This window comes from Eleutherodactylus coqui, chromosome 3 (assembly GCF_035609145.1).
Source record: "Eleutherodactylus coqui strain aEleCoq1 chromosome 3, aEleCoq1.hap1, whole genome shotgun sequence".
NCBI lineage: Eukaryota > Metazoa > Chordata > Amphibia > Anura > Eleutherodactylidae > Eleutherodactylus > Eleutherodactylus coqui.
This window is the reverse complement of record NC_089839.1, coordinates 136,893,639-136,921,388: the sequence shown is the minus strand read 5'-3', so window position 1 is coordinate 136,921,388 and position 27,750 is coordinate 136,893,639. Positions and strand designations below refer to the sequence as shown.

Here is a 27,750-nt window from a genome sequence, read left to right as displayed (position 1 = left end):
GTGTGTATACAATGTGGCCACGACCAAGGGGCGTTCAGGAAACTGTCCTCCTCCAGGTACAGCCGTGATGTCACAGCCGGCCAGGTGAGCAGGCTCCGGGTTGGCACGGGGAGCAGTCACCGAGCGTCACTCCGGAGGAAGAGCAGGCGCATCCAATATGGTGGCCGGCCACATCGCTCGCCTGCTTCCCCTGATGATCGTGTATCTGTGGCGGAGCCTGTGTGAGGTGGAGGCGGTGCCGGAGCCGGGCATCTGGAGCGTCCCGATCAGCAGTGTAAGTGCAGCCGGCTGGGAGGTGACCCGCGGGCGTCCTGTCACCCCGGTGGTGGCAGCAGGGGTCGGCTGATGAGCTGGGACTTGTAGTCCCACCAATTAGCTGTGAGTGTAAACGTGTCCCACAGGGGGCGTTCTCTCCGTATCCCATCCACGTTTTTGCAGACTGAATAAGGAAGCATTGAGTTTTGGCGGATTCAGATGAGCATAATACGTGCGCGATTCTGCTGCGTCCATAATACGGACGTACACACCATAGCCTGACGGTAGGGTTTACTGACCTGACCGCGGGGTTTACTGATCTGACCGCGGAGCATCGCAGGGCCATATAATACTTTGCGTTCACACAGGACGGACACACGTCCGTATTGTACGCCTCTAATGCGCTCGTTTGAAACCGGCCTAAAATTGGTGTATTCGTATGTGGGGGGGGGGGGGGGGGGTTTAGGCACGTAAACCAAAAAAAATGGCCCCGTGACCTCCTCTGGTGTCCTCAAGGACTAAAACCGCCCGTGAAAGTATATGGGAGCGTAAAAACCACAGTAAAACGGAACGTAGCGGCGTATTCACCGCGGTTCCTGGAAGACGGTGGGGGAAAAAGTGGAATGCATTGGGCCGCTCTACTTGTTTCTTTTGTTTTTGCGCGGGAGACAAGTGCAGTGAATATGGATGCAAAACAGACATAAAAACAATCATAAGATCAAAAACGCACACGTGCAGCGAGAATTGACCAAAATCGCAATCGCCCGTGTGAGTGAGGGCGCGGCGCCCCTACACAGAGCTGATTGGTGACCCCCACAGTGTCCCCATCGCTGGTGCGCCCTATTATATGTCTCTCGCTGTAGATGTAGCCCAGGTACCCCTCTTGTTCAGGCGGCCTTGGTGCCCCCGCTGCAGTATTAACCCCTTATCACCCTTGGGCGGACCTTTTTGGTCTGGGTATGCAGGGTTGTTATGGACCTATATTGCAAGCTGATCTGTGATAGCGGGCGCCCCGCCTGTAACAACCGCAATCAGCGCTAACGCAGCTGTTCAAGTGCCCTGATGGTACAGGGGTCCCAAATAGCCCCCCTGCAATGTGATCATGGGGTGACGTTCGGTTGCAATGGCAGTTGGGCACTTTCTGAAGGCCACAGGACTGCCTGTCAAAATGCAGTATAATGTAATACTATGGTATTGCATTACACTGTATGAGCGATCAGATGATCACAAGTTCAAGTCCGCAGGGAGACGGAACATAAAATATATAACGGTCCCCTACTTGCAAACGTTCGAGTTACCAACTTCGCTACATATGAACAAAGTGACAGGCATAAAAGTCTGATCTATCAAAGTGTTATTTATCCCAAGTGGTGAATGTCGTCAGAAAAAAGCACCGCCAGAATTGCGCATTTTTGTTCATGCTGTCTCTAAGGAAAAAATTACCTAAAACGATAGTCACATGGACTCTGAAATGGTACCAGTAGAAACTACAGGACGTCCTGCAGAAAATAAGCCTTCGCACAACTAAATCGGCGCAAAAAGAAAACAGTATGGTGGTCAGAAGATGGCGGCAGAAAATACTTTTATTTTTTAAAAGTAGTACAACAAAAATAAAACTATATAAATTTGGTGTAGTCGTAATCGTACCGGCCCTCAGAATAAAGCTGCCGTGGAATTTTGTGCTGCAGTGTGTACACTAGAAACAAGATCACCCAAAGATAGCGGCATTGGGTTATGTTTTTTTTTCTTGGCGCCTCACAAGGAGTTCCGCTAAAAAATCACCCATGCAAATACGCCCTAAGGGCGGGCGCACACCAGCGTCATTTAATCGCATTGATTTTCACTGATCCATTCTCACTTGCCTGTATTTCGTGCGTAAAGAAGAATGCAGCATGTTCTATTTTACCGCATATTATGTGCGTACGTCTCTATTGTGCTCTGTGTGCTTTTTGGAATGCAGTAGATTACGCAATTACACTGCGTCTGTCCGGCGGTTTTTACACGTGTTGCTAGGAAACATGAGTTAAAAGCTTAAAGAGAAACCAGGAAGCAGGTGTAGGACAGCGTCCGTACAATATGCTGTTCGTGCGCAAGCAAAAATGTGACAATATGTAGTCCGCTGCCTCCGCTGTGATTGTTACGTAGCATTGTACCGCACGGTTGTGTGAGCCTGGTGTAAGGAGAATTAAGGAACTTTTTTTTTTTTGCGAAGTTCTTAAGGCCGCAGCTCTTCTTAATAATTTGTTTGTCGCCATGTTTAAAGGCTTATAATATCTTTATCTTTCCGTTGCGCTGTGTCAGGGCGTCTTCTGCAGGACTACCTGTCCTTTTTATTGGGACCGACTATGAGTTTTTATTCCACACCTTGGTAGGCAGATGAAGAAAAAGCAGCAATTCTAGTATGTTTCATTCTACAGCTCGCCATACCGGATAAAATAGCGCATTGTTTTAATAGCATGGGTTACTATGGTTGACACTAACATGCATTCTATTAGGTGCTGCCTGTGTTAGGACCTAATAGGAATACTGAATCTAACACAACTGGGCTCCTTCACTAGGCTGCGGGCTTCCATGACTACCCATCAGCACCCTGGTTGCAGTCGTGTGGCGCGGTTGCTGATTTGCAAGGAGACGGCTTCTTCTGACTAATTGCTTAGATGCCACAGCTGCAGAGGACCGCGCCATCTAAGGCTGGGTTCACACGGGCAGATTTGTATTGACCGACGATGCGCAGTAAAATGTGGGCATTGAAAGGTCAGCTACAAAGGGTAGCTACAAATTGCGAACTCCGCAAGCGGAAGGAAAATCGCTGCATTCTGCCCCAGAATCCACGTGGACGGCCTCCATTGATATCAACGGAGACCATCCGACCCACCGCCCATATACATTAACATTGCAGATGGGCTGCGGGTATCCGCGTTATCGCTTAGCGATGACGCGGGACATACACAAAACAGGGTTTTTTTGGTTATTTGTATGAGCACCTGCGAGCCTCCACGGTCATCCACAGTAGGTTAATGAAGGTATGCAGGGTCGCCGTCTGGGCTCACAGCCAGAATTCACTGATGGCCTCTTGCATGTGGAATTTGAGCTTGGAGTACTTTTACACGTAGTGATAATCATTCGCTCGGGTGGTCCGTTTAAACACACATGCCGTGGTTCAGTTCTCTCTGAGCAGTGTTTAAACCAAAAGATTAGCCTATGAGGATTATGTCTGCATGACATGAACGAATTATTGCTCATCAGTCATCGTTCACAGTCTATAAAAATATGGGATGTCGTAAAGGAATAACATGTTTTGGCTGGAACCAAATCACAGCACATGTGATCGATCACACAGTGCTGCGCAGGTGGAACGAGCTGGAGGCCTCAAGCAGCAAGAAAGGGGGCGGTATATGACAGTGTTATGGCTGCGCAAATGCATCAGTATATTAGGTTGGTAGGGCAGATTTAGCTGACAGACTTCTGTAGAAGGGCGCTGTTCAGTAAAGTGGTTTCAAAATCCTGTCTCTCTTTTTAGGGGGGTGAGCCTCTCTTATTCCGAAAAATATTGTTCAACCGCACAGCCGTCCATCTGAACTGTAAGTACCGCGTATTTCGTTATTTTATTACCATTTTTTTCTGTCCTACTTGCTATACCAATAGAAAAACAAGTGTGTGAGAAGATATAGCACTCCACAACCTGCTATCAAAACTTTTATGGTTGTTGATATGACCTACGCCAAAGAGGGACACGTAACAGCATTTTACAACCCCTAACACATGGGAATGGCGGTGGCGGTATGGGACTGTACATGGAACCATCATCAAGGCGTAGAAGTGGCTGATGATCAACAGATGGTCTTCCTGCTGATCACGGAGGGCTATTGTTCTCTGAAAGCCCTAAACACAATTCCTGTGATGTCATCAAATATTTCATTGTTCTTTTTTCCATTTTAACAAATATTTGAGAATGTTGGGCCTCCTTACCAGTAACCTCGGGCTTAATGAGGATTGCCTCAGAGTACAAAGAGCCACTGTGTACAGTTTTTATTTTGAAATACGTCTGTGTTTCAAAATAAACCTGTTTTAACCTCTTAGGCCGCCTGCAGACGGGCGGGTCGGATCCGGTGGCGAGAATTCTCGCCGCGGGACCCGACCCCAGCGCCTGCAAGGAGGAGTGCGTACTCACCCGCGCCTGGCGGCCCCCGGCTCTTTCATGTGCCGGCTGCCGGGCCGCCGGCGCATGCGCAGACCGGAGCCGGCGGCCGGGTGAGTGACGTTTCTGCACGAGGCTCTGCGAAATAGGACATGCCGTGGTTTGTTTGCCGCGCGACATTTCGCGCGGCCAAACCGCGGCTGTCTGCATAGGAGTGCGTATTGTAATGCACTCCTATGCAGGCTTTTAGTGGCGGAAATCCCGCAGGAAATCCCGCCGTGGGATTTCTGCCCGTATACAGGCGGCCTTAGGGTGCCTGCACACGGGCGGAATTTCTGCCACGGTATTTTAAGCATATTGTCCGCCCCTGACCACAGCCAATATACTTCTATGGGGATCCGCAGTTGTCCCTAAACGGACAGCTTTGCATCGTGGATTTTCACTCGCTAGAAAAAACCGTGGCATGATCAAGGCTCATGAGGAGCTGAAACTAGTCCTCTGGGCCCGTGATTTTTATATGCACGGATTATAATAAAAGGAGTTTTTATTCACGACACTTCAAGTTCCCACCTGTTTGATTCTGCATTACGTATAAATACCACCAGATCGAGTGGTTAATGAAGTATGTGAGTATACTCCTACATGTGAAATATATGCTGCAAGCTGAAGTGGATAAGACGAGGTGAGACTTTTTTTGTTTGTTTGTTTTTATGGTGTAAACTGCATATAAAATGACATAACTTTATCTTATGGATCAGTCCTATTTTAAGGCCGTCTGTCCACAGGCATTGCAGGAGCCACCGCAGGAGAACATTATCTCACTGTGATTTTTTTCGTGATGAACCTTCCATTATGATGGGTTCATCACGGCATGCTGCAATTTTCATACGCGAGCAGAAAATCACCGCTATTTTCCAGTTGTGTACATCGGGCTGCGCTTTCCATAGTTATCCTATGGAAAGCGTACATTACGTTACCTGAGTGCGAATTATCACGGTAAAATATCACCCGTGGGCAGGAGGCCTAAAAAGAAAAATTAATATATAAAATCTCTTTGGAGAAAAATAAAATTATTTTGTGCTCGTATGTTTTCTAATAACTTTTTTTTTTTTTTTTTTACTTATTTCTACGCTTTTATTTTTTAGTCCCCACAGGGGACTTGAACTTGCAATTGTTTGATCGCTCCTGCAGTATAGTATAATAGACTAGCATGATTACATTATAGCACGATCTGACAGGCATCCTACCCCGCCACAGTCATGGCTCGGTAGATCGGCCATGACAGTGCTGAGGGCCTTCAGAAGGCCCCAAGCTGCCATGGCAACCGAACGGCACCTAGTAATCCCATTGCGGGGGGGGGGGGGAGGGATTTGTTCGTGACCTCCAAACTTTGGGGAATTAAACTGCCGCTGTCAGTACTGACAGCAACATTTAGGCCTCATGAACACGGGGCAAATTGAATTACTGCTCAATTTGCCCATAGATGTGCATGAGGATTCCTCTGCTGCACGCACACATGCGGACGTTATTTGCGGACACGATGTGCCGAAAATAAAATCGCAGCATGCTCTATTTTAGAGCCGGCTAAGCACAGGCTGCATCCATTGACGTCAATGGAAGCCGTCCATCCCGTGGCCCGTCCACAATGAGCATTGGGAAATCCGCGACATCGCCTAGCGACTGTGCTGGGAAAACTTCTGCGCATGTGCGCCGGCGGCACATCCGCAGTACAGAAGAAATGACCGGTAAGCAGGGTCGACGGCAGTGGGCTCAGGTGGATTCCATGCGGGATTCCCCCGCGTAATACGTGCGTGCCCGTGTGCAGGCGGCCTTAGAAGGTTAACGGCTGCAATCAGTGTTCATGCGGAGCTAAGCTGTTGCCAGTAAGAAACAGCCAACACCATATTGCAAGAAAGAAACTGTACATTCTTTGACATTAAGAGGTTAAATTTGGCGCGGAACGGTGCTCTTAGTCACAGAATGAAGTGTTGCACATGGGCTGACCTTCACCGTTATGTTCGGCTTTGTCTCGCTGCTCGCCTGTATACGAATGTATACACAAAAGCGTATGTAACAGGACGAATAGTGCTGCGTGGAGGCGCACACTGCCACAAAATTCTGACGAAACCCATTAGAAGTCAGTGCGGCCCACCGGACGCATTTGGCGTGCCTTGTATGGTAGATCTCGCAGAACACAAGTGAGAACATAGTCTTGACCGCAGCATTAGTGGATCTGGAATTTCGTAAGTGTTTTTTGGTAACAGTTGTTCACTTTCCTTTAACAGTTGAAAAAATAGAGTGCGGAAGCCCCCCCATAAAGATGACCGTGGAGTGGTACCTGAAGTACCACAAGTGCTACAATGAATTCACCACCTTTAAAGTAAGTGTTCACATGTACAAGTAAAGAATAAACCAAATGATAAGCCAAATCGGAGGAACACCAAAAGGGGTCATTTCTATTAGCTCAATATTAACAAAAAAAACAAATCTATTTAGAAATTTTGGCTATTTTGATTTTTCTTCTGTTCCAGCATTCCTGTGCAAATAATTACAAAATATCGCCTTCTGTAGCACAAATGAGAAATGGTGAGGAAACCAGAGTTGAGGCCCATTTAGACACAACGATTATCGCTCGAAATTCGCTCAAAAGCCGTCTTTTGAGCGATAATTGTTGTCTAACTGCACTGACATCATGCAGTTTTCGCTAAGCAGTCGCTGGCCGTTGTCTTTCAGCATGCTGAAAGACCACGATCAGCCTTATCAGAAGTTCACAGCGGGATACAGCTGATACTATTCTTTCAGCTGTATCCCGCTCCCTGAACACAGGCGGGGTATGAAGAACACAGCGGTCCAAGTGTGTTGTTCATACTCTACACGTAGCGCACAGCTGTATACCAACTGAGCGCTCTATGAACAGTGGGGTATGAAGAAAACAGCGGTTCAGCTGTGTTCTGCATACCCCGTTCGGAGCGCTCGGCTGTACAACAGCCGGGCACTCCGAGCAGAGAACAGCTGGATGCAGAAGACAAGTGGCCACGCTTGTCTTCTGCACCCCCCGCTCAGAGCACAAGATGATCGCTCAACATTTGAGCGATCACCTTGAGCTGTAAAGGCACACAATGATTGTGGCTCAAAAGTCGCATAATCATTGTGTCTAAACCAGGCTTAAACTGCAGCTGTAAAATAATGCGATCTGCAAATAATCCCATTAACATAGTAGGTGGAAGAATGAAAGAAGTTCTCTTGAAACTCCGATAAGGATAAGCTAGCTGAGGGTCAGTGGCTAGAGTCCTCAGAAATGAAGTCTGCCTGAAATAGCTGTTGTATAACTTCATATGTTGAGTATTAAGGTACGTTTCTTACCAGCAAAAACAATTGCTTCCATTGGTCTGATGGCGCACACCATCTTGTACAAGAAAATTTTTTTTTTCTTTTTGCACTTTTACTCTGTCCAAACCATGGGATGGGGGTTACCCTCCAGATTGGTTGGGGTTCCAAGAACGGGACTTCGGTACGTCGGCAGTTGCACATGTGCACCCCGGCTACATTCATATCAGTGGGAGATAGCTGAGCTAAAGCGCTCAGGAATAATATTCTACCATGGCACAAACCATTAAAAGTTGGCTTTACATCGGACAGCTGTCGGCTGAAAAATGACTTAAATGCACAATTTTTCAACGTTAGTTGTCCAGCGTAAACACAGGATCCTACAGCGTACTGAGCGAGAAATCACTTGGCAGTCGCTTTTAGATTACTGAAACGATGCAACTAGTGAGCGAGTTCTCACTCAGTGTGAACAGGAAGGAAGTCCTCTTTGGAGATCGGCCTGCTCACAGTGAATGGTAGTGGGCGGCTGGATGAAATTTCTGGTGCATTCCGCCTCCATTCACTGAACTATCACTCCTGTGTGATAAGTCATTGGGACGACTGTGGCTTGTAAGTCCGAGCAAAGCCACCCTAAGATCAGCTACTATGCAGTTAATTGACCCTGTGATCCTTCATATGAAGAATCTTCCATTATTCAAGGTAGTCGACTGAACTGACTGATCCTGTGTGCAGAATGCAGTGAAGAACAGAATGTCAGATTGTCACCTGAAACCAGCCTGTTGCATCCCGCTTGGATCCAGCTGATGGCAAGCTGAACAGTAGGAACGTGGCCCTTGGCGGATGTACGTCATCAGCTGCAGCATTGTTTCTGGGACCTTTTTCAGAGCATTATCGGCCGACCATATCTGTGTTCTACAATGTGTGCAGCTTCAGGTCTTCCTGATTGTTGGACCCGTATATGTTCGTTCTGTAGATCTGAAGTGACATTTATGTTCTATTTTATAGGAACTTCTACTAAATAAAGATTCTTCTGAGAAAATTGAAGAAAACTCAGAAACCTTTACTTGTGACCCGCAACTTCATTCATACACTCTGCGTGATGTAAGTCTTCTGAAATGTAAATCTGATGGTGGTGATTTCCATCTCTGCGTTTCTTTCCCATCCTAAGCTTTACAGATTTATCTTTTACGCCTGCAGGTGATTATCGATCCCATACGCAGTTACATCATCAACTTTTCTTTCAAGATTTTTCTCTGCACTTAATATTTTACATTTTGTTTTAATACTTAATACAGTATGTATTTTTTTTTTTTATAAGCCTTGAACTTGTGGTTTTCTGATCACTTGTACAGTATACTGAAATACTTCTGTATTGCAGTATATTGTACTTCTACTGGTAGCGATTGCATCGTGGGGGTCGAGAACCAGAGAGGCCATACTCTCCAGCCAGTTGCTCGTAGATGCTGTACTCAGCAATGGCATCTAAAGAGTTAAAGAATTTTTACAGGCAGTTCTCTGGTACGCAGTGGGTCGGAGCAAAAGCCACTGCTCTAACTCCTGTGTAGTGGCCAGTGCTTAGAATTGCAGGACGTGCTGCCTGGAAAACCCCTTTTAATTAGCTTTTCCGATTGGGGCCATCTGTGAGAGCGAGCTGCTTCCTTAAATGGTTTCTCCAAGACTTTAACTTTAATGGCTTATCCTGGGCATCCAAACTGTGGGACCCCACTAATCGGCCAAATGAAAGGGTTGCAGTATTTCCGTGACCACTTAACCCCTTAGTACCAAAGCCTGTTTGCATCTTAATGACCAACTAATTGTTCATATTTCTTCTACAGCCATAAATTTTAATTTTTCAATTAATATGTCTGTATGGGGGCTTGTTTTTAGCAGGACATGTTTGGGGTTTATATAATATATTTGAAACCTTTTTTTATTTTTTTATGGGGATTGGGGGGAAAAATTCCGCCATGTTTTTTTTGGGGGGGGATTTATAGCCTTCAGCATGCAAAACAGTTTAATACATTTAGGCCTCATGTCAACGGGGAAAATCAGGCCCGCTACGGATTCTCCATGGAGAATCCGTAGCGGGACCCTCCTGCCCCGCGGACATGAGCGCTTAAAATAGGAATTTAAAAGAATTAACTCACCCGCAGCGGGCCGGGAGGGTCTTCTCTTCCTCACGGCCAGATCTTCTTTTTTGGCCGGCGGATGAACTCAGCACGCCGGCGGCATGTCGCCGGGGTGCCACACGCATGCGCCGGGCACATCCACCAAGCCGAAGCAAGAAAAATCCGACCGTGAGGAAGAGAAGACCCTCCCGGCCCGCTGCGGGTGAGTTAATTCTTATTTTCGGTCTCCCGCGGATCTGGACGGCTTCCATAGTCTTCAATAAAAGCCCGCGGGAGCTGTCCCCGCGGGAGACCCGCACGAAAATGGAGCATGGTCCAGATTTTTTCATGCTCCATTTTTTTTTTAAATCACTTTTATTGACCATCCGCGGGTATTTATCTACCCGTGGGTGGTCAATGCATCCCTATGGGGTGCGGATCCGCGGGCAGGAGAAGAGTTAAAATCTGCTGCGGATTTTAATTCTTCTTTTGCCCGTGGACATGAGGCCTTACTCTCTGGGACAGCACAATTTCGGCGATAGAAAAAAAATAAATAAAAGCTGTATAAAGTTTTGTATTTGTGTATACAAACAATATATATTTGTATACACAAATGCAAAATATGGAGCTTTGCATGTTTTGTGGTTTAGTTTTTACATGTAGTCCACCCCTTTTTAGTGGCGTGTAATGCATGTTTTATGACTATCCATCACAGACTAGAGTTGGCACTATTTAGCAATAAAGGTTTTTTTTTTGTTTTTTTTCGTGTTTTTCAGAAAACTCCACTTTCCAATTCAAAGGTAAGATGATTTATACAGTGTAACGAGACTGTGGCGAAAGGAGGGTGCCAAATTTGTGTTTGAATGCTTTTTTTTTTTTTTTTTAAAACATGCTTGTACAGTTGTAATGGACTGTGAAAAAGAGGAGTAAAATGCACCAATTTATTTTTCTCATTACTTTGTAGCACAAAACTCGCCTGTAAAGTGCAGTAATTGAGAAATAATAGAACGTGGCTTTGATGAATTCGGCTCGCTGTTACGATTCTTAGGGGATCGTAAAGCACAATTTATGAATATGTATGTATGTGAAAGCCCTCACTGACTGACTCTCCACTAATTCTCTAACTTCCCGATGTCGTACAAGTGCGAAATTTGGCACAACAATCTTACTGACGTGTGTGTGTGTGTGTGTGTGTGTGTGTGTGTGTGTACGTGTACTGAGGAGAAACCTACCTTATCTCTGTGTATATACTGAGGAGAATATAACTGACCTCTGTGTGCATGTACTAAAAGGCTGTAAAGTAAATAAGGAAGCAGCCATAGACTGCAGGGATGAAGCATGTCTTTAAGGCTAAGAAGGGGCTGCAACCTGCAGTCTGGGGGTAAGTTTGAATAAAAAGGGGCGTTACCTTTAAAGGTAAAAATTGAGGATAGTGGGAGGGGTGGCACATTCTGCAGAGGGACATTGGTACATGCAGTCTGAAGAGACTCTAACGCTCTATGTGTATACATATTTTATTCCTTGGTTCCTCTGAAGTAACCATGATTTCATAAAAATATACCATGCAAACAGGTAAACACTGGTACCAAGTTAACTCTGGCGAAGCCGGGTATATCAGCTAGTCTGTTATAATTTTCTCTCTATATTATGGTTAGGGATAGGTGATACGACCTAAAAAATGTTCTATATTACAACAAGGCACCCCTGTAATACTATGGACAAGTGTCCCAGCCAGACTATATGGGTCTGCTGATCGGATCTTGCAGCATTGGAGGCATTTATGATGCTTTGAGTTCTGGTCAGTAGACCCACAGTTTGGTTGTGACTTTGTTCTGTACATTTGTGGGTAGTGCTGGCACAGTTGCTCAGGCCTTGCCATGCTTAAGAAGTAGTTGCGGAAGGTGACACTTATCAAATTCATGTAAGTGGAGGGACATACGGGGAAGGGTCTGGTGTGGGGTAACATGCCAAGGCAGATCTGCCAGCAATAATGAGCACCTTTACCCTTTTAGTGCAGGGGTGGCGTTACTGGTAAATGAGTAGAGGGTGGAGATGCTGACAGCCAAGAGCGTGAAGCAGGTGCTGCAGGGAACTGTAGTTTTCCAGTTAGAAATGCTGGTCATGTTACTGAGCAGAAGGCCCCCCCCCCCCCCCCTGTTTGGCCAGTGAAGTGGTAGGCACTAGGAGCCGGTAGTATATAGGGATTGACATCCATCACCCTGCATCAGTGGCAGAAAATGCATATCTTGGCCGTTAACGCTATGGCATCACAAAGCAGGGAACGTCCTCTACCCCCTGCGTGAATCCCTGTTGGGGCATTCCCTTAGTAATGTCAGCAGATTGGCTTCCGTAACTAGCAAAATAATTTTAGGATTTGCTGTCTGTGGCTAATCGTTCCGATTCCCCTGATCCAGTTCAGTGTGGGTGAACGCCCTACCTAAACCACAAATGAGAATTTGTTTACTTCTCGTTCGTCATTCAGTTTCTGCATGGATAGGCCAATGCAAACAGTCAGACTTTCATCTGTGAGCGACTGCCTGCTTACTGTGAATTGAGGCCGACGGACCAGGGCGATCCCTGGCGCCCACTCCACTTCCATTCACTCAGCAATGACTGTTGCTGTGTAAGAGCACAGGAACGACTATCGCTGGCACAACCCGTTGAGCTTCTGGCACCTGACAGGCCGTTCTATGTAAAAGCGCCCTGTGGCTTTCCAGCAGCAATGTTATGGCATTGCACACATTATCCTGGGATTTGACAATAAAGCAGATCTTTCTAGAATGTTTAAAGTGCATTTCAATTAGATCTTCAATATAATTTTTGGCATTTGTGGTGCTTTATTAACTCTTTCCTATCTGTCTTCAGCATCTGGATGTTGTGGCACAAGTTTGGCAAGATGGACCCTACGCCTTTGCGGTGCACTTGAGTTCAGATCCAAAGGATTCAAAATGGAGTTTAACAGGTATCAAGTGAAATTGGATGACTTGTTATTAGAGATGAGCGAACGTGCTCGTTTAGAGCAATTACTCGATCGAGTGACTGCCTAATCGGGCGAAAAGATTCGGGGGGGGGCTCCTCCTTGCTTTGCTCCTCCCTTCTACGCCCCGCTCCATCCCGCCGCCCCCCGAAACTTTTCGCCTGAGTAGGCAGTTACTCGAAAAAAGCGATGCTTGATCGAGTAATTGTCCTAAACGAGCACGTTCGCTCATCTCTACTTGTTATATGCGATAGAACAAAGTACAAAATGTAAAGCGTTCTACCCCTTCGCTGCCTTCAGACATTGTGATTAAAAAAACCCTCATGTCCCAAAGGATACTTTTTTGCTAGAGTATCTATACCTTTATGAATGGATTCATGTCTTAATGCTGCCTGCGTGTCCATTAGCATTCATAAGGACAGAACACAGACTCTTAATAGCCAATTAGGCTAGTCACACATGCATTTTTCACATGGATATATAGTTCATGTTAAAAAGAGAGAAAAAAATCACTGCATGCGCCATTTTGGTCCTCTTTCACGCACAAGAATAGAGCATTCAATGAGAGATTCCTGTGAATTGACATGCACTCAGTCGGTTTATGTGGCCATAACACAGGCTCAGCTGGGTACATAGGCCCTTGGGCTTTACTGATAACATTATTAGTATTATGTCATTGACAGAATATACTTTTCATGCATTTCCGTTTCTTAGGTTTACTATTTTGTTAGGTCTTCGTGATAAACTCTATATCGGCAATGGAAACACATTGGGGTAGATTTATCTAGGAAATAGCAAAGAGAAATCTCAACATATGGGACCTCTCTAGCTTCGGGCTCATTCACACAAGTGCTGTGGGCGCGCTGTATAGTCACGTGCATACATTGCGGCTATACTGCACTAAAGATCACGTGAACAGGTTAATTCCAGCTTCTTGAAGTAGCCCGTTCACATGATCTGTGCTTTTCCGTTCCCATAGGAGTCTGTGGAAAGCACGCACCAAGGAGAGGTGAGGTCCTAACTTTTCTCACACCACAGAGCTTAGATTGCAGTCACATGTCCTATCTTTGTTAGGGGCGCGAATTTAGCGCGTCTAGCATTTTTTCATGTGAACGCTTTTATAAGAAGCCATCGGTTCCTATAGAAGCGCTTTCTGTGGGCGGCTATACTGTGCGATCGTGTGAACGAGCCCTTATAGTGTGACTGTGTGATAGGAAGGTGTGCAGTAATGGATATGCCTTCTGGTTCCCTCCTGACAGTGTCTACCTCAATGGAAGGCCCCCACGGGTACATCTCTGCTTCAGAGTGGCCATTGATGATAGTAAGTATTCACTTGGAGCACTAAACAAGTAGTATACAGCTTACAGTAGAAAAGGTTCTCTGAGTTGGAGTTACAGTGGGATCTGAAAGTCTTCAGACGCCCCCCCCCCCCCTTTTTTTTTGTGCTTTATGTTCTGGCCTTGTGCAAGTCTTTCTCAGGCCTTAGTCAGACGGGCGTTTTTTCGCGCGATTTGCGGATCGCATGTCGGATGCGCATGCACAAATCGCGTGACCGGGGGCGAAAAATCGCGGCAAAAATCTGCACCTAGCCGCGTTAATCGTCACAGCAAAACGCCCGTCTGACCGGAGTAAAATCGCCGTGCGCATCAAAATGCGCATGAAACTTAGACTGGCCGGCGAAAAAAACGCAGCTAGCTGCAGTAAATGATTTTGGTGCGCACATAAAACGCCGAACGCAGATAGGCGCGATCTGCGAATCGTGTCCTATAATTTATCGCATATCCGCATAAAAAGCGGACATGTGACCGATACCATAGCGAACCATTGGTTCTATATATGCGCGAATCGCATGCGCAAATCGCGCGAAAAAACGCCCGTCTGACTAAGGCCTCATTCTGCACTTGATACCCCACAATGAAAATGTGACAACAGGATGGGAGAAATCTTTGTAAATGTTTTTATATTAAAAACTAACCTTTTTGCATTGACATAAGTTTTCAGACACTTGAAATTTAGCTCTGTGGGGCGGGCTCCCTTCTCTCTGAGATGTTTCCTCATGCTGATTGGAGTCACCTGTGGGAAATTCAGTTGATTGGGCAGTGTCATATGACACATGGGTGGGGAAGTGTGTCAACACTATACTTCCGCTGTGTTACACGCGGTGGAAATCCGTCCTTGGGCATTAGCCCTAAAGCTCAGGACCAAGCGTTGTGTATTTACACACAAGACCACAAAATGTAAATAAAAAAACTATGAAAGGGTCTGAAAACTTTCCGGACCTCCTGTATGTGGGATGAGGCAGTGATCATGATGGCACATATTACCTACTAAAGAACTTTGCAGTCAACCTGCTTTTCCCAGCTTGAATTGACAGATAACATGGAGCAATAGATCCTGTTTCAATAAGGATGAAGATATTTGAATTAACAATTGAAATGAAAAGAAAGAGAAAAAAATCCTGTGCTCAGGGTAACCTCAGGAGGGAACACCTTGTCAAGAAGCCCATACACGGGTATGGTCAAGTGCAATGACTTATGAAATGAGGTGAAAAGACTTGTCGGTGATGACTTGAAAAAGTGGAGTTTTATTAAACAGGACAAAGTAGTGCAACAGGAGCAGCGTCTGATGGGTGGTATTGTGCTTGAGAAGGGAGCCGTGAGGGCTCTGAAACGCGTTGTGCTACTTCGTCCTGTTTAATAAAACTCCACTTTTTCAAGCCATCACCAACAAGTCTCTTCAACTCAATTCATAAGTCAATGCACTTGACCATACCCACGTATGGGCTTCTTGACAGGGTGTTCCCTGAGGTTACCCTGAGTGCAGGAATTTTTTCTCTTTCTCTCCATGTCCACTGTTAATTGTTCTGGGGGCCCACCTGGCTCCCCAGCCTTTATTTCATGCGTGCTCTCATATGATGTCCTTGCAAAGGGACGGAGTTCCCTCTTTCTACACCACTCTGACTGCTTCAACTAGCACCAGCTGTGAAGCAATATAGGTCCATCAGGTCAAGACGCATAGAGGCGCTGTCCAGGGCACCACATATTGCCTAAGATATTTGAATTGCTAGCGGCGAAGAAAGTATTCCGCACTGCTGTGAGCTTTAACATGCTGATACTTTGTGACTCCATTAAGACAATAAGGATTCACAAATCCTTAAAAAAAAAACCCTTATCGCTGTTGATCACTTATAACTTTTCTGTGAGCTACAACTCGGGTGAGAAAATACCTTTTCTCCTGCATGCTAACTTTTGCCCTGTGTCCTGTAATTTCACGCCTTGCTCTGGTAAGGAGCGGCCCTCTTGGTCGTCCATCCTCGTGTCAAGAGATGACAGTATGCCTTTTGTCTCTGCAGTTCTACATGGTGATGTGCATTATGTACATAGTGTTTGGACTGATGTGGTTCGTCTGGTCTGCCTGCTATTGGAAGGATCTGCTGAGAATCCAGTTTTGGATCGCTGCCGTTATTTTCCTAGGAATGTTGGAAAAAGCTGTATTTTATGCCGAATATCAAAATATAAACAGCACCGGAGTGTCCTGTAAGTTAGGAGGGCCTTGTGTTTTTATGTTTGTCATTGTGAATTGGAATATGTAATATTATTCTGGCTACTTTCTTCTCTATAGCTCCTGGTCTGCTCATATTTGCAGAGTTGGTTTCTGCTGTTAAAAGAACGCTAGCTCGGTTATTGGTGACCATTGTCAGCTTGGGATATGGAATAGTAAAGTAAGTGATATATTTATATATATATTTTCGTTAACTTATTGCATCTATTACTCTAAAATCTAATGCACATGACTGTTACTGCTTCATACAAGCTTAATGTTATACAGAGTAATGACAGTATCCATAGAAATCTGCAGGGCCTTTCTGTAGCTCCTAGAGGAGAGAGTAATTAACCCAAATGTACCAGGATTCAGGCTCAGTTTGTGCATGAAGCTGCAGTCATCGGTATGCAAAGAGGGACAAAGTGGGTGTGACCTGGTGATGGGATGGGTGTGGCCTGGTGACGGGGTGGGTGGGGCTGAGAGCTCCCAGTTGAGAGAAACGCTGGTGTAATCCTGTAGTTTACTGGAAGTCCTCCACAGAGCGGAGACTGACTTCTGGTCTGCACAGAAAAGCAAGCGCTGGATCAGTAGTCAGACTGGTGTCACCTGACGCAAGCATTCGAAATGTATGGATGCATCAGAGCTAGGATGACACAAATTTATTCCGATAGTGCTATCTAATCAGCAATATTCTGTGTCCGAAAAACATCTTTGAAGTACTTTTTGAGGCCACTCTCACACATACGCTCAGCAAAACATCACAATTTCGATTGCAACGATTTTACTTTCATTTTCAGACGCAGGTGACTGGTGTTAGCTCACCCCTTCATTGTGATAGGTGATGAGGTGCACTAAACATGGCAAAATAGAGCAGACCACTCGAAAATTGCAGCTCTACAAAGCGCCGCAATCAAGCGTATGTCTACAAGGCCCCATTAAAACCAATGGGAGCGTTATACCACCATTACCGCAGCGTTCAAAATGTCGCAGTGAAAAGCGCAAGTGAGAGAGCCCTAACACTTTTAAACACTGTGCTGCATTTTATTGCATATTGAATTGCCATTTGTTTGCTTGGTCAGGCCACGACTAGGAGCCGTCATGCATCGTGTGGTTGGAATGGGCGTTCTCTATCTGGTATTCGCTACTGTTGAAGGAGTAATGAGAGTCATTGGGGTAAATGTTTTTCTCTTTATACTTCAGTTGGGTATAAGTTTTGCATGGGTCACTTTCACTAATGAGGTGGTTTCATACAGGTTTTTGTGGCAATGCTTTTTTTATCCCCTTTTTTTTTTTTTTTTTTAGCTAAAAGTGGATAAAAATAAAGCTAAACGTAAAACTTCTCCTTCCTGCCCTTAACCCACTTCTGCCGTACCCTTGTGTTATGCCTGCAGTGTACAAGCCTTGGTGTTCACACCTTATAACTAGTGTCTCTAGTTTTCGAGAATTGTTCAGTTGGAATTTACATTTTTTATTCATAGTTGTCTACATTCTTTTATGAGAGAGGTGATTGCTACACAGATATGTCAGGTTGGACTTCCTGCCTCTAAGGCTGCTTTCACACAGGGGACAAAATCGCGTGATTTTCTCACTATGCAACAGTGCTACAAATGGCATATATGTGAAGCCCATGCTTTACAATGGGTTCCTTTACATTAGCAACGTTTTGTAGGCTGCCACATTGCGAGAAAAATAAAATTGCGGCATGCTAAATATTGCCGCGATTTGCACTGTTTTGTATCACTTGTTTCCCTATGGAGCCTTCCTTTTGTGTTGTATCACACAAAATCGTGGCTTTCGTGCGATGCAACTTTTACAGTATGAAGGCCTTCTGTTTGTCCCTAAAATAAGCCCTAGCTACATAAAAAAAAAAAAAATACATTACCTAACAGGCGCTGTCTGCTCCGCTGCACTTTTTCTCTGGCACTTCCGCCAAACCTGTTTGTTGTCTTCAGTCAGCACTTTCTGGACAGGGGAGTCAAAAATCCCACCTTCAGGAAGCGCTGCAGCGATTGGTTGAGCCACGCCGTTCATGAACCAATCGCTGCAGCGCTCGGTGAACCAATCACAGCTATCGCATTGAATGGCTGTGATTGGTTCATTGAGCACTGCGGCGATCGAGAATTAATCAAAGCCAACACTTCCTGGAGGTGTGATTTTTCAAACCCCCTGACCAGGAAGCGTTGGCCGAAAACTACAAACGAGTGCTGCTGAGCTGTCGGAGAAGAAGTACGGCGGAGCAGACAGCGCCTGTTAGGTAATGTATTGTTTTGGAGGCCTTTTTGATGCAGCCAGGGCTTATTTTTTTGGTAGGGTTTATATTTCGAGCTCCCTCCCCCTGAAAATCCCAGCAAAAGAGAGCTACAAAGTTGCGATATCGCGCAGAGCACAGTTGCTATATCACTGTCACCCGTGTGAAAGAGGCCTAATATTAATGGAGTGAATATGATTGACTTTAATTTACATTATATTCCAGACAAAAGAATCGGATTTGGTGTTGCTGGCAAGTATCCCTCTGGCTCTACTGGACTCCGCGTTGTGCTGGTGGATATCCTTTACCGTAAAGACTCAAGTCACTGTAGGAAAATAAAATGCACACCTGTCTTTATTGTATTTATTGTACTTGAAGTGCCTGCTGGGAAACACCGGGGCCGGAGCTGAACTCGCTGCTTGTAATTGCAGGCACAGCTTTAAATTGAATTCAGTGGAAACTGTGCTTGTAATTGCAGGTTGGGGTCCCATTGCTTGTGCTTGCAGTTACAAGCGCCAGCCACTACACCGGTTGGAGCAGCGGCTTCGGCACTGACCCAGGTGTATCCTGGCCAGCTCTGCCTGGAAGACCCTGCGGCTGTGTCTGTAGCCCCTGTTAGGACAGTATTGGTTAAAAAATATATATATTTAGCAATACATGTTCTTAATTAAAAGTGATAAGACACGGAATGATATGCACTTATTTGGTATTGTCACAACCATAACCTATGCAATAATTTTTTTTCAGCATAACTTATGATTTGTGTGTACTGTGTGTGGGGAAAAAACACTAGAAAATTTGTTTTTTTTTTCTACATTCTATAAAAATTTTAATTTATATGTACCAAAGCATGTCATCTACACTTGTTCTGCCAAAAAACAAAGCCTCATATGGTAAATGCAAAGAACAAAAACAAAAGTTTATCTTCTAGATTGGAATTGGTCAGATCCTTAAGGGGCGACTAGTACAGTGATATTCCTTTAGTCCAGGTAACGTGTAACATTCCGCTCTTGTAATCTGGGTTATTGCCCAGACAGCAATTCTCTAGTATCTAACTTCTGATTATGAGTAGGGCGATGTAAAATACCAAGCTGCAGAGAAACTATGTGAGTTTTGATTTCCTTGTAAATCCATGCTTGATAATGAGAGTTATAGATAGATAGATAATTTATTAGTGTCTCTCTAGTCTCTGATATGCCTTTAGGACTCGTTCATGTGACCGTATTTGGCTCCTATTACGGCCGCGTGACACGTGGTGAATGGAGTCAATGAAAATAATAGACTTTCATTGATCTGTTCACATTAGCATGTCTATACGCACAAGAAAAAGATCCCAGCAAGCTGTATTTCTCCGCCTACCATGCAGCGTTAGCAAAGCTGTCCTTATGTTATACATTGTGTATGGGTGGCAATTCATAGACAACCCCGCTATGAAACAGAACAAGGAATTTAAACAAAAAGACAGTCACACTGTGCATGCGATATGCTGTCATGCGCAGTGCACTCGCTGCCATACGCAGTCTCTGCCGGCTCACACAGACCGGTAAAACGCTGCCGGACATGATCGTGTGAATGAGCCTTTAGATGTGATAGTCCTCTTTTCCTTAGCCCATATATACATATTTGTAAGTCTGGCGCAAACAATGAAGACGCTAAAATTAAGAAAGAATGCAGTGAAATATTCATTATATAGACACTTTACCAACACCTTGATTTTTGCTATATTAGGTAAGTTTTACCCATTCTGCATGTATTTATGGTTTAAAATAGCAACTCTATTCTAATTTGTGACATCTTTTCCCATAGCTTCTGTAGTATTTATGGCTTGGACAACTAAAAAGTTCAGATTGGCAGATTGTCCATCTGTAAGTATGAGACAGATACAATTAGTTCATATAAATATGCAACCATATAATGATTCTTGGAGCTTCCCAACAATACGTGTAGCACTATAATAGTATGGTCTTCAGCAGGGTCCCATATAGTCAAACAAATGTACTTCTCCTCTGTGGGGGGCATTATACCTTCTTTGTGTGCTGCTTTTATGTTAATAAAAAGTTCACAGTTGAACTGAAGATTGTACACCACTTCACTATGGAAAAAAACCCGCTTTCCTTAACAACACAGGGCGTCAGTTTATGTCCTGACTGCCAAAATGCCTCCTAAAAAACACAAAACTAACCCAAAAGCCTTTTGTACCCCAAAATCATACCATTAGAAACTACAGCTCGTTCCGCATAAAACAAGCCCTCATACGGCCATGCCATTGGAAAAATAAAAAACTTATGGCTTTTGAAACGTGGAGGCGCAAATCCACAAAAAAGCGTTGCATCCTGAAACTCAAAATAGGCCATGTCCTTAGCCCCTTAACGACCGCCGATACACCTTTTGATGGCCTGTATTGGCAGTCAATGTATGTAGGGAGATGGCGGGACGACCTCTCTTCATACAGCAGAGCGTCGGCTGTTTATTGCAGCTGACACCTGCGGGCAATAGCTGCAATCGGCCACACAGCCGATCGCAGCTATTAACCCTTTAAATTTTAACTTTTTTTTTTTTTTTAAAGTGATAGTTTAAATCACCCCACTTTTGCCTTATAGATAATAAAAAAAAAATCTTAATCCTAAAACAAAAGTACATATATGGTATCGCTGCGTCCGTAAAAGTCCAATCTATCAAAGTAGCATGTTATTTACCACGCACGGTAAAAGTTGTCCGGGGGGGGGGGAATGTGCGAGATGTGCACTTTTTCAGTCACCTCGTCTACCAGAAAAAATGCAATAAAAAGCAATCAAAAAGTCGTATGTATTCCAAAATTGTACCAACGTAAACTACAGGACATCCCGCAGAAAATGAGCCCTCGCATAACTGTCGATGGAAAAAGTAAAAAGTTTTTTCGTGCAGAAGATGTCAGCAGAAAATAATTTTTAAAAATGAAATGTCTGTGGAAAAAAAATAAATGTAGTGCAGCAAAAAAAACTAGATAGCTTTGGTATCGTAGTAATCATACTAACCCATAGAATAAAGTTATCAGGTCATTTTTGTGGCAGTTTGTGCGCCGTAGAAACAAGACGCACTGAAAGATGGCGGAATGTTAGTGGTTTTTTTTCATTTTACTCCGCTTAGAATTTTTTAAAAAGCTTTTCAGTACATTATATGGTCCAGTAAATAGCATCATTGAAAAATACAACTCGTCCTGCAAAAAACAAGCCCTCATGCAGCGATGTCAATGGATAAATAAAGGAGCTACAATTTTTTATAAGTGGGGAGGAAAAAACTAAAAGGGGGGGGGGGGGGGGCATTAGGGGAGGTTAAGCCCCAAAGATACTGGACATGCTCCAGTATGTTTCTTTTCTTCTGTCACTCCAATGATCTTTTGTTTGTTATATGGTCTTCTATTGTCAAGGGGATGGTGGCCATCCCCTATCTCAATGACCTCATGGTAAAAGCCATGACCCTGTTGGCCAACTGTGTGTGTATATGTATTAACATTGTTTTGATATCTTCTCTCAGGACTGGATGGAGCTCTGGGTGGATGACGGTTTTTGGAGATTCCTGTTCTCCGTTGTATTATTGGTTATCATGTTTCTGTGGAGACCATCTGCAAACAACCAAAGGTAGACAACTGTTTCTTGTATTGGCCTTGAACGGTGTACTAAGGCCACCATACACATTAGATTTTGAGCAGCCGAACACACAGATCATCTAATGTGCATGGCGGCCGCCTGACGGCAGACGTTCTCAGGGAGATGGGCTGCTCTGGCAGCGGCGTTCTTCCCTCCCAGCATTCAGAAGACTTGCACGTTTTCGCCAAGTCAGCCATGCATTCTTAATGAATTGCTGCCTATTTTCATGGGAGTGGTGTGAGGAATAGAAGTATGCTGGGGAATTAATTGCTGATATGAGTAAATTCTAGTACTTCTCTAACAGTGCTTTTACATGGAACACTTATCATTTTAAAAAATTGCTGGATCGTCTGCATTTGAATGGTAATTGTTCAGTGTAAATGTGGCCAACGGATGAACGATGAACAATAATTTGTTCACTACTTATTCATTTCATGCAATCATGAAATTCATCATTGGCTCGTTCACTAATTGTTCAGTTTAAATACTGGTCGTTCAGTAGTTCTCATTCTACAGAGATTAAATGATCCTGTAAAAAAAAAAACAATTGCCGGAGTTGAAGCCAAGCCCCCTAGCGAATGAGCAAAGTGTGACCTCATTTACTTGTGCAAACAACTTCTTGCTCAAGCACCCTAAGCTGTGCACCTGCTTTCTATGGAGAGTCTGGCGCTAGATCAGGTCCAGTCAACTTCTAAAAACTAATTAGTATATTTTATGTATTCTGATGTTAGGGCCAGGTTTTGTTTAACCTGAATGCGCCGTGTATGTCTGCTCTTCGCTTGCAGGTATGCATTCACTCCTCTCATAGATGATTCAGATGATGAAGTGGAAGAGTTCCTTGTAACAGATCACTTAGGTGAGCTAACATATTCTACATCAGCGAGGGGTAGTGAATACAAACTATCTGAACAATTAATAACCTTCCTGTTGCTTTCTTTGTAGCCGAAGGTATGAAGCTCAGAGGAACAAAGAGTGAGCTCAACGGGGCGGCCAAGCCTAATGCTGCAAGTGCTGTGAGTAACCAGCTGAATACCCGCTTACTCTTAGATTGTGGTTTATGAAAATGGATATATGCTGACTGCCTGGCTATTGATGAATCAATGGGTTAACTAACGCTCATCAGATTATCAAGGCAAGAGATAGAAATGTTCCTAGTCTATTCGAGGATGCTAGGTACCCTGGTTGTGGTTTAGGAATCTGGAAACTATTGGCTGTCACCTCGTTTACACAATAGGAACCTCCTTTAGGTTAGCATTTAACTATGACTGATGGCCTTTTTCACTGGGTGAGAATCTCCTGATTCTCATTTGCCCACGCGAACAAGCTGGTGACCTCATCATCACCAGCTCGTTTACGCTCGGGTGGCCTGTTTCTCGCTGAGAATCGTGCAGTTGTCGACTAATCGGGCAGTTTTCCACATCCCTATGTGAACCATCAGTGTTTAAACTGCTAGACAAGTAAACTGGTTTTTATGCCGGCTGAAACTGAATGACTAACAAGGAGCACACGATTCTCGTTTGTGCAGTCATTGGCTTGCATTTTAAATGATTATTCACTTTTTAGTTACTTTTACCAATTTTTGTGAAGAATCGTTCCGTCTAAACGCAACATAAGTCCCCTTCCCTTCATAAACTCCATAATGTTATCACTGCATTACACCATTAAAGGCGTTGGCTACTTTCTGCTGATTTCTAGAGGTGCAGGAACAACATTATATTGATAGGAGGAGTAAATATGCCATCAAATTTTTATGGTGTTGCTCAAGGAGAGAGCGACATCCGACTACCAGCCCCCCCCCCCCACACACACACACACACACACACACACACACTACCCTCCCGCCAGCATAGAGCTCCTGTCCATAACATGGTTGCTGATGGAGAGGTATGTGACCCTGGAGGGACGGTGCTGTAAAAAATAAAGTCCTAAGCTGTAAGGGTAAAATGCATTTACTCTTATCAATATAATGTCATTCCTACACCCCTTTTAAAAAGTGGTTGGCCAACTTCTAATTTTTATGTCTCACTGGGTTGGGTTTCGTAGATGTGATTCTGTGTATCTGTAAGGCTCAATTTGCCCATTTGCATTGTAGCTATGGTTTTTAACTGACATGCTCAGAGCATACATGCCTGAGAAGTGCTGCTAGCAGGCCACATGGTTGTCAGTAGGACAAAACCTCATTTTTGTGGATTTACACTTGCACTCATTTTAATAAAGCTGCTTTATTTCTTTCATCTTCCTTCTTAGGATGAAGACTTAAAGTGGGTGGAAGAAAACATCCCATCTTCTTTTGCTGACGTGTAATTATCATTTCTGCCCTTCTCTATTGCTTATTGAACTGGATCTTGTCTTTCTCATAATACTCTTCTAAAAGTATTTTATTAAATCAAAGCCGCTAAAGTGTTTGCTGTAGGGAGACTCTGGGTTTACTCAGCAGTCTAAGGAGACAAATGATCAGATTAAGAGCTTTATGACTGGAGCAAGTCACCTTGTGAGGAGTTGTCTTTTTCTTAAACCAATATTGCCGTTATTCATAATGTAATGAAAGACAGAATATTTTTTTAGAAAAATTCTATACCCTTTACTCATTTTGAAGATCTCTGTTTGCTGGCATGGAATAGAAGCCTTCATTATTTCAAGTATAAAAAGAAAATAAAAAATTGTATCGCGGTCATGTGATGGACACGGGTACAAGACGGAGCAGTTACTACATCTGTCTCGCTATATGACCTTGCACTTATATAATGAAGGCGGAGTGACTGCGAGCAGAGATGTTGAAAATCATGAAGTTGATATAGAAAGTATTTAAGATTATTGTATAAACTTTCCTTTTTTTGCTTAAAGGGGTTGTCCCGCGCCGAAAAGGGTTTTTTTTTTTTTATTCAATAGGCCCCCCGTTCGGCGCGAGACAAACCCAATGCATGTGTTTAAAAAAAAAAAACGTTTAGTACTTACCCGAATCCCCGCGCTGCGGCGACTTCTTCCTTACCTTAGCAAGATGGCCGCCGGGATCTTCACCCATGATGCACCGCGGGTCTTCTCCCATGGTGCACCGTGGGCTCTGTGTGGTCCATTGCCGATTCCAGCCTCCTGATTGGCTGGAATCGGCACACGTGACGGGGCGGAGCTACGAGGACCAGCTCTCCGGCACGAGCGGCCCCATTCACCAGGGAGAAGACCGGACTGCGCAAGCGCGTCTAATCGGGCAATTAGACGCTGAAATTAGACGGCACCATGGAGACGGGGACGCTAGCAACGGAACAGGTAAGTGAATAACTTCTGTATGGCTCATATTTAATGCACGATTTATATTACAAAGTGCATTAATATGGCCATACAGAAGTGTATAACCCCACTTGCTTTCGCGGGACAACCCCTTTAAATTACTTTTCGCTTGTCAAATCAGTTTTAGAGGGTCTTGAGGGTTGGTATGAATAATCTGTTATAGGTTGGGGTACAAAAAAGTAACAACTGAAATGGTTGTCGGTCCAGAGTGATTTTAGCTGCACTGCCCTCATGTAGTTATCAATAGCTCCTAGGCTAAATGTTTCTGAGCACTGCGCTGCACTCAGTTAGAAAGGGATGTTTATTCCACTCATGCAGTGCTGCAATATTACTTCATTTCTTGCTTAAAATTCAATTTAAATGCAAAACCCTAAGAGCCTGTTTCGGCAATAAGGTTCTCAGGAAATTTCTCGTGTGTGTGTTTTTTTGTTTTTTTTTGTTTGTTTCTTTAATTGCCACATTCAGAGAGCCATAGCTCTTAAGGGATATTTTTTACTTTTTTTGTTGGCAGAATCGTGGAGAGTCTTGGGTTTTTTGTTTTTTTTTGGGAAGGGGGGAGGTGTATTTTTCAGTGGTATCACTCTGTAGAAGATTACCAATAAGTTATAAAACCCCAAAGTCTTTCTAGGGGGTAGAAAAAGAACAGAACTTCTGCTATTAACTTTGCACCATTCATGCTGCATTACCAGTGTGTTTGCTTTATTCTTTGGGCCTGTACTACTACATGGATGCCAAATGGTGCACACTTTAACTACTTTTGCACAATAGCATTTCATGGTTAAAAATAATGTTGGTGCATTCCAACAGTCATAACTTGAATTTGTCTATCAGTATGATTTATAAGGCTGTGCCTTTCGCATGGCCTCATAGACATAAGCCTGGAAGACCTGCTATAACAATCCATCAGCACCCTGCAGTTGTGTTCTCAAGGTAACGGTGGGGATAGAGGGCGCCCTCATCCTCTGGGTAACCATCTGGATGTCATGGCTGCAGTTGACCCTGGCATACAGAGGTTACACATCTGGGATCAGATCTACCTTCAATCCTAGAAGGGAGCCTGGCCGTTAGTGATCACACTGCTCCTGCACCAGGGCCATCACCATGATGTAACTGTACAGTATGTTATCGTGTCTTAACGCAGTCAATCTATGATGTCACACTAGTTTAAGGGGTGACTAAACTATAAATCTTTTTTTTTTTTTTTTCTATTTCTTTTTTTTTTCAGAGCACTTCCGGTATTGCTGGACTCTGATGAGGTAAGTCAGACTGATCAGCCAGATCGCTGTTGTACCTTGTGATCAAAATAATGTTGCCATACTAATTCTGCTCTTCTCGACACGCAGGAGATTGTGATGACCAAATATGAAATGTCTAAAACAGAGTGACATGCCGAGAGAGAACTTCTCATCTCCGAACTGTGAACTGCTCCACCACGGCGCCAGCATTGGTAGCGACTACTTCAGTGTTGAAGAGTTTAAAGAGTTAACTAATGTTTGGTGTGTTAATACTATTCAATTCTAAGAGACTTTTTTCTTATTCTTACCATTGACTAAATAATTCTATTCTATGGGAGGATTATTCTACAGCAAAGCAAATGTGAAGATTCCTCACAAGTTTAAATTTTTTTCGTTTCCACAAAAACTTTTTTTTTTTTTTTTGGATAATTAGAAAATTTCCAGTCTTGACATGTGTGAACTCTCCATATCTCCTACATGATTTCATGCTTGGGAAGAGTCTTCAGATAGTATCTCATGTTCCATAACAATCACTTATGTTGCTCCAATCCCCCAATGAGACAGGATGTAGATGTCCTTTGCTGTACATGGTGTGAAGTCATAAATTTCCATGATCAAGTTGAGGCACTTTTTTTAATAACGTTCTTCCATCCTGCAGTACCGTTATGCAAATGGGCTCTTATTTATTTGTTTGCTTACATCTTAATTTATCATTTGTTCATATTCTTTGCCTTAAAATACAAAAAGCACATTCTGGGCACGTGGCAAAAGTATTGCGAGCGAGGACCAAGGGAGGGACCTTCTTTTCTAATATGCATACATTTTTGTGATGCACATTGCGTGTTTATAAATATGCAGATACATATACGTGTATATATTTTGCAACAGAACAGCTATGATCCCATGCTAATAAAGTTTTTCAGCGCCTTTCTATTTATGGAAAATGAGTTTTGTGAATAAAGTTTGAACAAACTTTTGTAAGCCAGATGCAGCGGCCTGCCCCCCCCC

At 44.0% G+C, this 27,750-nt stretch overlaps 1 protein-coding gene across 1 annotated transcript; it reads left to right on the top strand.

Annotated features, from left to right (window-relative positions):
- On the top strand, positions 1-27,750 carry TMEM87B (transmembrane protein 87B). The gene is made up of 19 exons (XM_066596130.1): positions 1-274; positions 3,776-3,836; positions 6,679-6,773; positions 8,726-8,821; positions 10,605-10,628; positions 12,694-12,790; positions 14,065-14,126; positions 16,158-16,341; positions 16,427-16,526; positions 17,428-17,521; positions 18,822-18,897; positions 20,220-20,324; positions 20,403-20,461; positions 22,110-22,213; positions 23,008-23,078; positions 23,165-23,235; positions 24,470-24,522; positions 26,733-26,763; positions 26,851-27,750. Exons 1-19 carry the CDS (start codon positions 158-160, stop codon positions 26,890-26,892), a joined length of 1,542 nt encoding a protein of 513 aa, XP_066452227.1. The 5' UTR covers positions 1-157; the 3' UTR covers positions 26,893-27,750.

Coding starts and splice junctions, on each gene's coding strand:
- TMEM87B (XM_066596130.1), top strand. CDS start 158: ATGGTGGCCGGCCACATCGCTCGCCTGCTTCCCCTGATGATCGTGTAT. Junction 16,527..17,427: donor TTGGGATATGGAATAGTAAA/GTAAGTGATATA, acceptor TTGCTTGGTCAG/GCCACGACTAGGAGCCGTCA. Junction 20,325..20,402: donor CTTGATTTTTGCTATATTAG/GTAAGTTTTACC, acceptor CTTTTCCCATAG/CTTCTGTAGTATTTATGGCT.